General features: G+C 39.1%; 1 protein-coding gene across 1 annotated transcript; it reads right to left on the minus strand.

Annotated features, from left to right (window-relative positions):
- Positions 1-160: 160 nt before the first annotated feature.
- Positions 161-15,639, minus strand: CCZ1 (CCZ1 homolog, vacuolar protein trafficking and biogenesis associated). The gene is made up of 15 exons (XM_049791182.1): positions 15,431-15,639; positions 13,531-13,628; positions 13,319-13,412; positions 13,147-13,221; positions 12,037-12,084; positions 11,322-11,405; positions 8,853-9,028; positions 8,131-8,212; positions 7,417-7,478; positions 6,369-6,480; positions 5,727-5,760; positions 5,262-5,379; positions 2,836-2,994; positions 1,661-1,788; positions 161-503 (listed from the first exon to the last, which is right to left on the minus strand). Exons 1-15 carry the CDS (start codon positions 15,533-15,535, stop codon positions 448-450), a joined length of 1,431 nt encoding a protein of 476 aa, XP_049647139.1. The 5' UTR covers positions 15,536-15,639; the 3' UTR covers positions 161-447.
- Positions 15,640-16,217: the final 578 nt, after the last annotated feature.

Genomic DNA, 16,217 nt, shown 5'->3' on the forward strand with positions numbered 1-16,217 from the left:
TTTAAATTGGGCTGAAGCAGGAGTTGCAAAGAACAGGTCAATCTAGAATGTTCTTTGTTGAGGGGTCTTTTGTAACCAGTCTAGTTTCACATTGTAGAAAATCAGCAGAAAGTCACATGATGCAAATGAACACAGGAAAACAAAAAGATGCCCTTAAAAGTGTAACAATTATTAGTTTTATTTTCCAGTAAAATATTCACATAACGATATCAGAATGGAATGGTACAGATGAATTTAGACTGGTTTTTAATTAGTTTGCACATAAACATCTTTAAAATCTAAAAATTTTATGATCAAGAGTTTACAGATTTTAGTAGAAATTTTGATTCTTACAAAGCAAGTATTGCTTTACTATTGTCATTATTCCAGTCAATAATATGACTAATAACTTTTCATGTTGAACAAGTGTCTGACATTGACATCTTCAATAAATCAGCCCTTTGCAGATCAATCCAAGAAAAAAATATTATTAAACTGTGTTGCACAAAGTTTCTTCACTTCTTCTGTTAAAAAAAAAGAGAGAAGATATTTCAGTATGATATTCTATAGGAATCTCCACAAGAAAAACCCTGGGGATCATCAGGAGATTATATTAAATTCAAATAGAAAAAACCCTAGGAGTTTCTAATGTAGAAATACATTTAATGTTACTCTGTCTTCATTAAGAGAAGGTTGAGTCAAGTCTGATGTTTCACACTGTCTGAAAGATGAGTTGTATTCTAAGTGGCTAAAGTGTAAATGATGGTTTGAGTATGCTGCTCAGCCATGCATCTTATCAAACTTTTACACTGCAATAGCAGAAGACTTAGTTTCAGCAAAAGGAAATATAACCCCATTTCAGGGGAAGGAGGGATTAGGGTAGTCTGTTAAAATAAATCAAGTCAGCTTTTTTTTCATTACAACTTTTGCTTCATGCTATTTGGCAGACAACATTTCCTAAGTTTATCAGGCACAGAAACACTCATTTACTGTTTCTGTATGGCAGGTTTGATCCTGAAAGACAATTAGAAATGACTGTGTAAGTCCTGCAACCCATTCCTTTTTTTAAAATTTAGGTTGCTAGGCTTTGGTCTTAGAAAAGTATTAATTCTTTCCCATCATCCAAGTGAGCACACTGCTTCCTATTAAAACAACCCTAAAATTGCTGCAAGAAAGATTCAAACTGCCCTTTCTCTTCAAGTCTATATAAAAGCTTATTGCATCTTAAGGTTAATTTGCACTCTTAGTCATAGTAAGTAATTCTTAAAACAGCATTAGAAACAAAACAATGGAATGAGGATCACTGACAGCATAGTCATTATGTATAAGTAACCTACCCATGGACCACTGACAAGTAAACCTAACTCAGATGTAAATATATTCATCTCAGCTGTAATACACTTCATTAATTACTCCTAAATTAAGCTTGCAGAGCTCTCCTATTATTTGAAGGAGGAAGAATGGCTGATTAATAATTAAGAACATCTGCTGAATATTTATGCTGTTCTTTCACAGCTGGTAGAAGGCAGACTAAAACCTTATGCAAACTTACCTGGTCTGTCATAGATCAATCCCTCTCTAGATTTCTTGTAAGATGGATTTTATTACTTCTCCAGGGACATACTTTACTAAAATGTATTCTTAGTAACTGTATTTAAAGGTAATAAAAAGCAATCCTTACCATTAACTTCAATCAGATTTGCATTTTTTTGATTCAAAATAACATACAGCTCTCGCTGGTCTGACTTCTTCCCAACTACCCAGTAATCACTCATTGCCTTCACAATAATTTCCTCATCTTCATCAACTCTGAAAGAAGTTTGAGAAAGTAAAGAAGGCGAGTCATGCAAGTTCATCTTCAACATCTTTATTTGTAGTCATTAGGACAGCTTAATGTCATGAACTGTTGTGGTTGTGCAGTTTCAAAGAGACACTACCAATACTAACTTAGACATAATTCAGCAATCTAGGATGAAGGCTTCATAAACAGCTGCTTAGGACAATTACAGCCCCAGATGAGTAGATCATCAATTTGTCCATCAGCCAAATACTTGAATGCTTTGAAGAAAACACCTATCCTCCATACCATTAAGGACATACTTAATAGAATTATGATTTGCTACACAGTGACCAAAAAGTTGGAGATGGTATGGTGATACTAAGCTTTCACATTTCTAACTGTTAAACCTAGAACTAAACTGTGCTGAACAACTAGATGTATTACATAAAGCAGTCACTAACCCAGTACTTCCACAATATGAGGAAACATACTTTTTTCATTTATAGAAAAATGAAAGCCTTGCTTAAGCAGAGTGGGAAAACTGCTACTTGCTAATTATAGACATCAATTATTCAGCATTTTTGTGTTGTTAATTTTTATAGTGACAGAGCATCTGTCCCACCTTGAAGAACCATACCCATTGACAAGAAGCCAGTTATCTTCTCTATCAGCAGTAACTGCAAGGTTTGCATTTCATCTACTGTCTAATCCCTAAAAGCAGCCAGCTTTTTCAGAGCCAGAGATTAGACAGACTTAAGTGCAAAAGCACTAGGCTTCACATCTCTTCTATGTTTGTTATGGCTACTCTGAAGTTTCAAATACATGAGAGATTTTCTTGGACAGAGGCCCTGGTCCTTCTTCAAATTTTTTTTTTTTTTTTTAAAAGGACAACAGAAGTTTTGTTTAAGACAGACTACTTCTAAACCAACACAAAATACAAATATGACCCATGTTACACCATTTATCTCAGAGCTATGAATAGCCATCCATGAACAAGATGACATCAAAGCTTCACTCATTTGAAAAAAATCTACCTGATAGAAGGAGTTGCAGACTATTTAATAGTTAAGCATTACCTGGAGAAGTCACTGTTGATGTCACCGAGAATCTTCATGAGGTCAGGGTGAACAGATGCAAGTGATACACTGGGTGTTTTCCTCATGTGAATGGTACTTTTCTCTGCCAGGTTCATGTGATTGAAATAGATAAACTTAAACTGAGGCTCCTTCTCAGCCCTAGGAATGTTTTAAAAAAGAAAAAGAAAAAAGGTGACTTGTGAATACTGACGCATTCTGCAAGCACAGGCTTCACAGGGAACAGGTAACTAGCCAGTGTAAGGCTTACTCAGACATCCTGAAGTTATCTTCACATTGAAGAGACCCAAGTACATTAAGACTTTTGGAATGACCAAACTTCATTTTAACACACTTTCTTGGATGGGAGGGGTGGGAAAAGCAAGCCTGCCAAACCGACCAGTTCTTCTCCTTCTGCTGCTTAGGCTGCTAGTAAATAGACACAGGGGAGTCTAAGGGCACTTCCCAGTAGTGGCTTGTTTGCATTTTTCTAATGAGCTGTTTTTCCTCTGTCCCCATTTTGTTTCTTTGCTGCTGTCCCCAGTGCCAGTCCACTCTGGTTTGAATGGATGCTAGGTCTTTAATTTGATCAATAAGTAATCTTCCACTCACATCTTTGTTATTTGTTAAAATGAAAAGAAAGAACTCTTCCTTGATCCAGGCAATTAGATTTCCCCCCATCATTTGTTTGGGCCAAGCATGAGACTATTTTCAAACTCCTGCCTTGACAGTCTTCCTCCATTTCCTCTTTTCTTAATAAAAAATCTGTCATTAGAGCTATAGTTTTGGTAGAAGTCACAACAAATTCAGACTGGCAAAAACTGGCTGTAACAATTGGTACTTCAGGCTATGTATTATTTAGAATCAGGAGATACTGTGATGACACCACTCGCCTTAGCAAACAACTAGATACCCTTGCTCTCTTGTCACCCAGATGCATTAGCGTCAAGAAACTGTATCATGTTTTCAGGACACCATGGCATTAAACTTTAAAAGAGTTAAAGCTGCCAAAGCCAGTCCCAGATGACATTAAAAAACTCCAAGCTTAATGATTTAGTAGATTGGCACAATTTCAAGCACATCCTATTCTATACCCTGCAATTTTGCTCATTTGGCATGCTACCACTAAATGAGTCCGGTCAAACACCTATCTTTGGTTTAATTCCTCTTTTGTTGTCATATGTAATGCTGTTCCTGCTTCCCCAAATAACAAATCTATCTAAAAATAAACACAATTTTATGGAAAATCAGCTATAGTTCCAAGTGAAGTATATTTTCCAAAGCATTAACATCCTTTTTCATTTGACTTTTTTTTTTTGCTACTCAAGTAGTTACCTCAGTCCTGCAAAATAGAAAATATAAGACAGTTTCTTCCTCACCTACCATACATGGCAACACTTCAAGAAGCAGTAATTCTGGAAAAAAAGTACTAAACTGTAAAGCTTATATTGTAACCAAATAATCCACTCACTAAAATCCCCATTTCAAACTGTTAAACAAAAGTTGTTCTAGTATCTAGACCTTCATTTTCCTTTTGGATTTGTAACAGAGTTAAAAGTTACATAGCTCCGTCCAAGCTGTAAGTACTTTTGTCTAAGGCAATACTCAGAGCTAGTGGTGTCAGTGTCCACTTGATGTGAAAAATACATTTCCTATTTTAACATTACACAAAATAGCAGAAAGTCAAAGGAGAAGTCAAAGGAAATCAGCACAAAGGATGTGGGTACAAAGACAGTGAGTGATCTTTTTGGTTTTTTTTTAAAACTCAATTGTTCTACTAGCCCAAGGGCTATTTGTGAACATTATGAGATTCTGTTTTCCTCAAGAAAAGTTAGAAAGTATAAACTGAAGTTAAGATTTTGCAGGAACTGCTACTTCTCTACTTCAACATGGGCGACAGTGACAGAAGACTACCATGTCCGTTGGCATTTTTGCTATCTGGTTTATATTTTTGCAAGCACAGTAATCTGTAGAACTCATCATCTGCATGGGTCAGCTAGTCTCATTTCACATATGAAAGAAACAAAACCTCAAAGTTCCACCTCTTGTATCTGAATAATCTGCTGACAGCTGGGGCTTGAGGAAGCAGAATCCCAGTTGATAATAGTGAGACTTATCTTAGTATTTACATGATTCTCATTCTGCAACAATTATGCACATAGAGGGAAAAGGTTTCAGCCACACAATAAACATCTGTTCCTAAATTAGTAACATGTATGTTGTTACTTCAGGGAGACCTAAATATGCAACAACAGGCACTTTATAAATGCTTAAGATGCAGAAAGGTAGATAAACATCATTTAAAGTACACAGTTAACTTAATGTTTTCAACATTTGCACTCATGTTACCATTATTTAAGTTGTTCATTAAACCTAATTTTTAACCAACTAATGAGGGACTGCAACAGGAGCAGAAACGTGGTACAAACCCTGATATTCTCTTGTTGATGTTGTACTGTTCACATATGTCTGATGCTAAGACAGTGAGTTGAGGCCCAACAATGCTGTCCAGTTTACGGCAAAACTCCAGCGTAGGTGGAATTGAAGCTAGGTGATAGGTAAAGAAAAGGGAGAGATGAGATTCTCTTCCCACAGTTGAAGGTACAGTTTCTGTAGTTGTTTTCTTTAAACATCCATGAGAGGCCTCTCTCTTAATTATAACCTTCTGGATGATTTTGAAAGTCCATGGCTAACTGAAGGAATATTTACTCATTTTATTGTGTATATTGAGTTACTTATACCACTGGAACAAAAACCAGAAGACCGATAAAAGCACTTATGAAGAGTAAATAACTCAAATAACAAATTAACATGAGTATTTTTCAAGAGTAAAAACAAGTTGCATTTTGTACTAACTCTGTCTTGCCAAATAAGTGATGCTAATAGGTACTTACCATCAATCATAAAGCAGACAGCTGCACTCATGGCCTGGAACAAAAAAGTTAAAGCAAAAAAAACATTTACAACAGGTTACCTCAACTACCTCAAATAAATGACAATACTTCAGTGAGGTCACACACAGGTAAACCAGTTAAAAAAAAATCTACTTCAAAGATAACACTTCAATAGGATAATCTCTTTGCAATCCTGCACAACACAGGATAGTTAAGATTTTAAAAACTGTTAACTGGGCTGAATTTTAAGTTGTAGGGGAAAGGTAAAATTTGCTAAAAATGCATTTTATGCAAGGATATTTGTCTGCAAGAAACTTGCATTTAATTAAAAAAAATACTAGTTTTTTGTTTTATTGATTAATACTACATAAAGCCAGGTATTAAACCACTTGAAGTAACTGAAGGCTGTTTGTTTTTTTTTAATAAAACAACTGTTTTGAGGAGGGTACAGGAGAGGGAAAAAGAGGATTCAGGCTTTAAAGCTTGTTGCTAGAATCACCAAAGAGTTTTCTGTCTCTTTGCTTTAACCTGGTCATATGAATTGTCTAGAAAGACACATTGATAAGTACTTCACATCCTTGTCGTCTTCATTGTATATAGATTCCTAATTCTGTGGAATAATTGCATAGAAAAACATAATACCTTATAAACAATTAAATGAAGCTCTTCATAAGTGTCATCAGTGTTAACAAATATTTTGGGGAAACGGCATTTTGCTTCCGGATCATTAAGATTTAAAGGTCCAGTAAGAAACCTAGAAAATAATTCAATAGGTGAGATACAATGAATTCTTGCATTTCATTTTCTCCTATTTAACAGATATTCTTGAAACTAACAATTACTTGTGTCTATGAATGTATTTGAATACAATGAGTTTTCAGCTATCCAGATAGGCACAGAGCCCTTAATACATTATCTCAGCACTCTTACATTTTCAAAGTATTATTTGTATATATGCTCCAAAGAATTACAGAAACATAATCAGAAAGCCCGAATAACACAAAAGAAATAAACTGTGCAGACCAAAGGAACAACGAAACTCTTTCCACATTCAAGTTGTGACTTATCTTTAAAAACCCTTTTTTTGTTGCTACTGGGAAAGCACTTTTCCTTTGCTTTCCAACAGTACATCCAAATTAGTTTTATGTAAAACAGTGGTGTGCTAGAAGCACCTAAACTTGGAGAGATGTGGGGGACAGATGGATGGGACAAGGAGTGTGTGCCAGCGCCTTCATCCCAAAAGAATACAATAAATCAGGCAAGAGGAATTATTGCGATTAAAGAAAGACATCCAAACCCACAACTACTCAAAATAATGTTGACCAGCTGATTAAGTACAGAATTCCCCACTCTGACATACTGAGTACAGAGAGAAAATAAATAGATAAATCTCTAGATTAAATCTACACCTTTGTCTGAAGTGCCTGACTGAAAAGAAATGACCGGAGCAGTTAAAAAATTTTTCATGCAGTGCATTAAGAACAGTGGGGAAGAAAAATAAATGTGCAGTAATGTTAATGAAGCCTTTTCTCTTTTTTTCCCAGAGGTCAAGTTTTACATTGCACCAACTACTGTGCGACACTCTTGAGTGAACTGTGTGTGGAAAACGTACTCAAAATACATGTACTCCTCCCAAACATTTTGTCCTTGAGGGAAGAAGCAGTAGATGGTGACAGTAAACAAGAGCTACCTTCCATAGTGTTGTAGATTTCCTGGCATTTCAGCACGTATTGGAGAATCTCTTCCTGCTAACTGAAGCAAAAAAAGAACACACACAAGAAAAAACAGCTTAGAGAGGTATTTTCTGTTACATTTTGTGGACTGTCTTTAAATCAAAGCAAACCATTTGCAGAAATCGCCACTCATGAAGATACATACTTTGTGTAACATGAAGGAGATAAAGCTAACGTGGAAGAGATGCTGATAGAACAGGGCATTTTGATTTTGCATTTATTAATTTTAAAATTTTGTTTATGGAGCTTTTTGATGGGAGGGATAACTAATTCCATGTGGTCTTATGGCAATCCATGCTGCATTTAGCCATTAAGCTGAAGCGATTCATTTGCAGTACTGGGAAGTCATCAGGTATCAACACAGAGTAAACTCTCTGTCACTATCCCATATCCAAATTATCAGCACAATTCCTATTGTAAGCATTAGGTGTAAATACTACCAAGTTCAGTGAAGTGCCCCGAAAGCAATACATCCCAGAATTTCTAAACTAAAATTTAAGAGCAGGGCACATGGAAAGAGAGATATTCCTCTCTGGTATTTTAGCCCTTAGTGGTACCAAATAAACAGAAAGAAAATGAAGAAAAAGAAAACCCAAACACAAAACACAAAACTAATGCCCCCCTCCCCCCAAAAAAACCCCAAAACCCAAAAACCCCTCTAACTACCATACCTCAGGCTCCATGTGCCTTGGAAACAGAGATGTCGTGAGATATTTGTATAAAATTCTCATGTCATCTTGTTCCAGTCCACTCCTAGAACATCAGGGAGAAAAAGAAATGCAAGTGATGTTTGTGCTGCAGTTCAGATCACATGTTTTCCTCTAACCAAAACTTAGGCAAAGCACATACCAAACTAGGGTAGCAACATTTCAATGTCTCAGTAGATTCAATCCCAGAACATTCATCTTTAACAAAATGTTGCGTTTATTTGCTAAATACAAACCACATCTAAATTAGCTGTAAACCAGAAGAGAAATAGAAACAATATTTAAACAAAGATCAAGTTTGCTATTCTTAACTCCATTTTTAAGTAGGACTCTTCACAAGCATTATCAGTTTCCTGGTTCAGAACCATATGAAGAACAATTCTTTAATTAACTGTCTCTACTAAAGGGTCCTACAGAGGACCTTGTATATATGCACAGAGGCTCTTAGGATGGAAATTACAGGGATACTTCTCTAGCTGCTCCTCAGGCCAACATGGAAGTAATCATTTGGTACAGGTTAGAGATTTTAAAGCTGAAGCCCAATGCCTTTCCTACATATCACTCATCCTACCATTCAGTTTTATCATTTTCATGCAACTCTCACTGATTCAGAAGCTTTGCTATTATGGCACTTATTTATAGGATAAGAAATTGAAGACACACAAAAGAATTATTGAAGTACCTACCAGATAAGCTGGTCATTGTAGAGAAATGCAGTATACTTGACTATGTTCAGGCTTTCTTCCATCCTGTTAATAAATGACTGAATTTTCAAGTAAGTCATTTTATCCAGTGGAAAGAAGCTGATTCCACAAAACACATCCAGCAGATCGCAAGACTGTAAATGCAGTGTCTGCAAGTACTAAGAGAATAATGACAGTTGTTTTTTAGAATTCAGAAAACTTCCAACATGTAGATTTAAATGACAAATTTGAGTCTAATCCCTGGTAATCTAGACTAACGATCAAAAAAAACCCCACCCTTCCAGTTCTACTTGTATGACATACTCCTTCATGGGGGGACAGACTTTTTAGTAGGGTCTGTAGCAATAAGACAAGGGGTAATGGTTTTAAACTAAAAGAAGATAGATTCAGACTAGATATAAGAATTTTTTTATGATGAGGGTAGTGAAACACTGGAACAGGTTGCCCAGAGAAGTGGTAGATGCCACATCATGGGAAATATTCAAGGTCAGGCTGGAAGGGGCTTTGAAGCAACCTGATGTAGCTGAATATGTGCTCATTGCAGGGGAGTTGGACTAGATGACCTTTAAAGGTCCCTTCGAACCCAGACTGTTCTATGATTCTATGTGTGAGTGTGTGAATGTGATTCCAGGTGTCAGCTCGCTATTACTTAATCATAGTGACAACGGCTTTTAAGGCTAGCTCAAGATCTTTTGAGAGTGTAAGAAAGCACAGCCTAACTTACTAATATTTAATATTTCTACAGAGTTACTTCTGAAATTAGCAGATAAATCCATTAGCTTTTAGTGTGCAAAGGAAAAGATAATTTCTATTATTCTCTTTCTTGCTAGACTGTAACCTTTACTAAGATTGAAATGCACTATCAAATGTTCTGCTCTGTGAAAGATGACTTATCCAATGGCTCCCTCTACAGTCATTTCACATTACCAAAACAACCAAGAAGTAAAATACTTGCAGACAAATAGCATGACAGATCTCTGCAACAGTTTATAGTCTAAGTCTCATTTCCTTTCAGTGTTTCAGTCCGGTCCAAGCCTGCCAGCAACATGTAGTCAATTTGTTCAATAAGGTTATAATAGTACAACACGCATGACTAAATTTTTTAAGCATTTCTAATTCCCCAGCAAAAAAAAAGAAACTTTTCCTTGGATATCTTTGTTATGCAAATCCATAGTGATTACTGTTTTATCTTCAGTAGGAACTTCAAAGAAAAACAATGTTTTAAAGATAAAAATCTATTACTTCCGGTTTTGCCATGCTCTATTTTTTAACTTAGTCTAGACAGAAATATACACCAGCTAATCAAACAAGTACTCCTTGTGCCAAGAGTGTTCATTCTAGAGTCTCTTACAAAAAAAAAATCAAAACCCCTCCCAAAACCCACAAGCGAAGGCTGTCCTAAAATCAGACTGAACTGTACTTTTGTTTACACTATCACAACATTGTGTTATTTTTAAAACCTGTTAAGAGAACAAAATTTTAAACACCAGTACACAGTGTCTACTCTCCATCATTATCAGAGATACCAATATTCACATCTCTACCACAAGAGAATTGACTGCTGACAGCAGTCCTCTGTTTCCTCCTCCCATGCAAATGAGAAAAATAGGTGCAGACACACACCTGGGTGCCATCTTTTAAAGCCAGCTTGATGAAAATTTTCATGTAGGAACTCAAAATTCTGCCAGACATGACTACTCAGTCAGTCACATTATTTGAAAAATATCTGATGGATTTCTTGCTCAGAAATAGGGTTTGGTTTCCATCCTTTCACAAAAACATTTGCTTTTAAAGACTGAAATTGAATTCTGAAGACTAGTTATAACCAAGGCAATATTTCCTGAAACCTTATCAGACATGACTACTAATCCCACATGGGGTGGGGGGTAGAAGTTAAAAATCACAACTATCCATTACTTCACAGTACTATAGGACATTAAGTCTGTGCTTGCAAGTTGCGGAATCTCCACCCCCAGGTATTTTCAAGACTCAACCAGCCAAAGCCCTGTGCAGCCTAGTTTGAATTCAATGTTACCCTACTTTGAATAGGAGGCTGAACTGGATGACCTCTCCAGATTCCTTCCAACCTGAATGATTCTGCAACAGTTACTCAAATAGGTCTGCACAGACTGTTACCACACTAACCAATCCAAACATTAAAACAGAATTTCCAAAGAATAAACATGATTCCATCGAAAAAAATATCCAACAGCTAAGCCGTTCCATCAAGCCATAACCTTGCTTGTGGTTCAACTTCACTTAAAGAACCTACCACATTAGTAGGAAGCAGGAATTATTCCTAAAAAATGAGCAACCAGACTTTTCGTGTTGCCACTACACCTTTTCCACCACTCATGTTTTATAGTTCTACTGCAGCCACTTTGAGAAGATTTTTGCATTTTAATTCCAGTGCAGAATCAGACTATATGTGCCTGAAAGATAAGGTCTTACCCGATGGAAGAATTTCTCTAGTCTCTCCTTTAGAACTTTTACACCTCCATCTTCCATGGCTTTCAGGAATGTACCATTGAAAAGCTAATAGTTAAAAAAAAAATAAATCTGTCAGTTGGGTAGTCATCTAAAATAATTTCTTATAACTTGGCCATGAATATAGCTAGATTATAATACAGCTCCTGTTTCTCAGTATTTGGACCCCACGTAGATCCAAACGTACCCCTTCTTTATTGAAGAAACATCTCTGAGGTTTGCAGAGTCCAGGTATATATGGCAGCAGGGGCAGAATTAGAAAAGAAAACTAAATTCTTTAATGCTAGAGAAATTATTTATCTGTGTCACTTAAGTATCATGTGCTCTTGCGCTCTTGCTTTGTAACAGCCAGATTGATGGCTTTTATCCAGTATTATTTCTCCAACAGGTAATACCTAACACCATCAAAATCAAATGCTTAGTAGTGTAAATGCCCATGAAAAGAAATCTGGACTTCACAGAAATTAGAAAGCTCTTTTTACAATAAGCTAACGAACCAGCACAGGTAACTGCAAAAGCTTTCTTTTTCTCTTCCATCAGCACCATTACAGCTTCAGGAAGAGAGCAGACAATAGTAAGGAGACAAGAATGTCAAAGCAATGATGAGCTTGCACATCCAAATGGTACCATGAGGATCTCTTCCTCTACCCAGAAGAGGAGCCTCCAGTATTAACTCTACCTTGTACATGCTGTAGCACTGCTGTAGGACCGAACTATAAACCTTGTCCTGCAGAAAAGAGAGCAGGACATTAGTATAACCAGAGGGAGGATTTCAAATATTTTGGCTGAGCTCCACATAACATGTTTTCAAAGAGCCAGCAAACACAAAAATTAGAGCAACCAATCTCTGAAAAGTTAAATAGCATTTTCAGTCAGTGTCTACAAATTTCTTTATACTTACAAAGTACTATTTCTATAAAGGGAGTCCCTTCCACCCCTACATTTAATACCAAAAGCACCTTATTAACTCATGCACAAGATACCAGTTACAAATAGTGCCCTTCCCTAAGGCCAGTGGTCAGTGAAAATTAACTTAAATTTCTGACTAATTTTGTCTTCATCCAAGTCAAAGGCTAAAGGAGGTGGGACACTATAGCAGGTTTTTATTGAGCTAGGATCTTAACCCAGATGAAAAAAAGACTATTTTATTGTTTGTCTGGCAAAAGAGTGCCTGTGACACCAATCCTTTTCTTAGAACATAATGAGGACCAGAACTAGTGCACACTGTAGTGAACGGAGGCAGCATAAGCAACCAGCTTTTTAAATATTATTCCACCCAGTCAAATACCCTTCCTGTATACAATTAAACTGACCTAATGATACTGAAGTTTGGACATGAAATCCCATAATAGTTATGAGCTGTTTGTTTTTCCAGATTATTAGTAAAGATTACTAGCAGTCTTAAGAAAGTAGTAACATTATACTTAAACCTAATAAAAATACATAATGTAAAATCTTGCAAGATCTTTATTAAACAAACAGATCCTAAGAAAAATTCACCTATTCCGGGCTAAAAGTCTCACAGCTTTATATTTCACTGATGTTTACTGGATGATCTTGAACTGCTATTTGGATAATTCTCTCTTGCTCTCTTTAAACTTTATTGAAAAGTACTTTGCCCTTTTTCCATTTATGGAGTTTTTATATATATATATATATATATATATATATATATATAAAATCAATTTGGCAGCAGTTCAAGAAGAATCAAACATATTTCTGGAGGTACTCTTAAAATATAATGAAACCCATTTGGAAAAAAAAAAATATGGAAAAAGTTCAGTATTACCAGTAATTCTTCTTCCTGATATTCATAGACTGGCTTTCCATCTTTGTGTTTTTCTATTATCGGATTCCGTACAACCTAGAACGTGGAACAGGCTGGTATTAGACAATGCAGAATGCATTGAGAACATTGCGATATAATGTTTTAGAAATATGCATATCACATGCATAAGTACCATGACCATCCAGAAGTTTTCTTCAGGTTCATGGAAAAATTGTCTATTCTTCTGCGTATGTAGGGATTTTGCAGGTTTTGTTGGACTAAAAGTCCTGGAAGGAAAACATATGTAGACATAGATATTTATACACACAAAAAGAAAACATACGATGGGAAATTTAAACTCCAGTGCTTTGCTAATACAATGAGCTGTGCAATCAGGCTGCATACCTTGTGAATTGTACTATAGCTTCACATAGTCCCACATTTCTAATTTTTTCATTCTTTTCTACTTCATTTGGGTGATAGAAGAGAATCTTCTTTTCCTCCTAAAATTTTAAAAAAGAATCAAAGCAAATGCATTTTAATAGAATCAGAGATAAAGAATACTGAGTTCATGGTTTGCTTGTTTTTTTAACTTTAATCCCTTAATTTCCTAGGCTGATTTTTATCTTGTAACTAAATGGGCTTCTGTAATAACAGATAAAAGGCACATTTAAGCACACTTAAACAGTCAGTCATCCCAATATATCTCAAAATGCTTTCTAAATTGAAGGCTATTGACATAATAGGCCCCTTGTCACTTCACAGCTCGTTCAAAGCAAGGCTGGCTTCAAAGCCAGCTCAGAAGCCTGAGCCTGAGCCTGGCCCTCAGCCCAGGGCCTTGTCCAGTCAAGTTTTGGATATCTCCAAAGATGGAGATTCCACAACCTTTCCAGGCCCCCCCTCTGCTGTTTGACCACTTCACTGTGAAGAATTTTTTTCTTCTATCTCATCGGAATTTCCCTTGCTGGAACTTCTTCCGTTACTTCTCATCCTTTCATTTCAAGGACCTGACTCCATCCTCTATAGCCACCCTTTAGGCAGTGAAGACAGCTATCAGACCCCCTTCCACATCGTCTCTTCTTCAGGCTGCACAAATCCAGTTACCCTAAGGCTCTCCTGGTACATCACAGACTGTGGTCCCCTGACCGACTCAGGGGCCCTCCATTGGCCTTGCTTCAGTTTGGCAGTATTTTTCCTGCTCTGGCAAGCCCAGAGGAACACAGTGCCCACCGGCAGTCTCACAAGCGCTGAACAGAGGGGAAGCAACCACTTCACTTGACCTGCTAATGCATACTCACTCAAAACAGCCTGGTATGCTGTTCTCGCTGCCACAAGGGCACACTGCTGATTCACGTACAACCTGTTGTTCACTTAGGACTCCCTGGTCCTGTTTTGCAAAGCTGCTTTCTAACCAGTCAGCCCCTGGCCTGTCATGGTGCATGAGATTATTTCATTCCACACGCAGGACTTTGCATTTGCCTTCATTGAGCTCCACGAGGTTTCTGCTAGCCCATTTCCCCAGCTCGCTGAAGGTCCCTCCAAATAGCAGCCCTACCCTCCGGTGTGTCAACTGCTTCCCCGGTTTGGAGTCACCCATGGACTTGTTGAGGGTGCACTCAGTCTCATCACCCTGGTCATTAGTAAGCACATAAGAACACTGCCCTGTTCAAAAACTATTAAAACTAAAGATTATCACATGAACCATACAATACACTGTTATCTAAAAGTAGAGGCCCTAGCTTCTTCAATTTACTTATTAAAGATCACAATGGCTAGAAAATACTAGCAAAAACTTGAATTTATCCCCTTTAAACACTAAGCTTTCTACCATGCTGTATCTACCTGGAGAAAATTACTTTTAGAAAAAGTTACTTCCTCAGTAAAACACAGTTACCAACAGACCAGCTCCCCATCTACAATATTTTAGGCGCTGCTGTCGAAAACCCCCTCGGCTACCGTTCCTTTTTAGCCCGAAGCAGAGGCAGACCCAGACGCAGGTGGCACTCGTCCCCGGCCCCGCCGAAGACAGACGAGACGCGAGCCCCGGCCGCGGGCAGGGAAAGCCGCGGCTCCCTCCTCCCCAGCGGCCGCCTTTGTTCGGGGATGCTCGGCGGGGGGTGGGGGTGGGGGGGGAAGCGTTAATCCCGCGGGCGCAGGCTTGCGGCCCAGGCCTCGGGGAGGGACGGCAGAGCCGAGACAGCCGCCCCGGCCCCCCACCCCGCGGCAACCAAGCCCGGGACAGAGCCGGGCCGGGGGCTGCCCTCCTCTCCCCACAGCCCCGGGACGCGACGCCCCGCTCCGGTACCTCTCCCTCTTTGGGGCCCAGCTTGGGGTTGTAGATGAAGAAACTGAGCAGGGTCGGAGCGAGCTGTTTCTCCTGACCGGCTCCCCCCCCCGCCGCCGTCGCCATACTGAGCCTGAAGCGAGCGCGCCTGGGGCCGGCAGCCGCCACACACCATCAGGGAGCAGCGCGGGGCCCTCCGCCGGCACCGGCCCCGCAGCACTTCCGCCTTTTTTCCCCCACCCCCTCCCTCCGCGCCCCGGAAGAGCACGGTGCGGGCCAGGAAATGCTCCCCGTGCCCGGCGGAGGGCGGGGGAGCGGGGGGGGGCGGGGGCGGGGGCGGGGGCGGGGGTGGGTGATGGCGCTCCGCAGCGCCCCCTCCCCGGCGGGGAGAGGAATGGCGGGTGGTAGGGTAGGAGCGCGGGATTGCCCGGGCCGGGTCAGCTGGCTCCGGTCACTGCCGAGTGGTCTGGGGGCTCGCTGGAGGTTGGGGAGGCCCGGGCAATCTCGTCTTCCCCTCAGCAAGAGGCTGTGCCCGGTCAGTGATCCGTGAGCCCTGCTGGAGCTTCCCAGCACGGCCCCTCCCGGGCAGCCCCTCTGCAGGCGGGAAGTTACTGCCGGTGGGACCGGCGGGTGCCGCAGTGCCAAATCACCACTTGGCCATAACACCCCTTCTCTGAAGAGCAAACGCAGCGCGGTTCAGTTCCCTTCTGAGTCGTTCAAAGCTGCCTGACAGCTGAAAAAAAGTAGAAGCGCTTTATTTTTAGAGGTAAAATCCGAGATTTGAAAGATGAGATCTACAAGTTTGAAT

This window comes from Accipiter gentilis, chromosome 33, assembly GCF_929443795.1.
Source record: "Accipiter gentilis chromosome 33, bAccGen1.1, whole genome shotgun sequence".
Classification (NCBI taxonomy): Eukaryota; Metazoa; Chordata; class Aves; order Accipitriformes; family Accipitridae; genus Astur; species Astur gentilis.

Bases quoted from the DNA above. Each gene is read 5' to 3' on its own strand.
- CCZ1 (XM_049791182.1), bottom strand. From the start codon at position 15,535: ATGGCGACGGCGGCGGGGGGGGGAGCCGGTCAGGAGAAACAGCTCGCT. The intron at 13,222-13,318 runs GTACTTATGCAT...TCCACGTTCTAG, and splicing joins AAAACTTCTGGATGGTCATG to GTTGTACGGAATCCGATAAT. The intron at 7,479-8,130 runs GTATGGTAGTTA...TTTTTGCTTCAG, and splicing joins CAAGGCACATGGAGCCTGAG to TTAGCAGGAAGAGATTCTCC.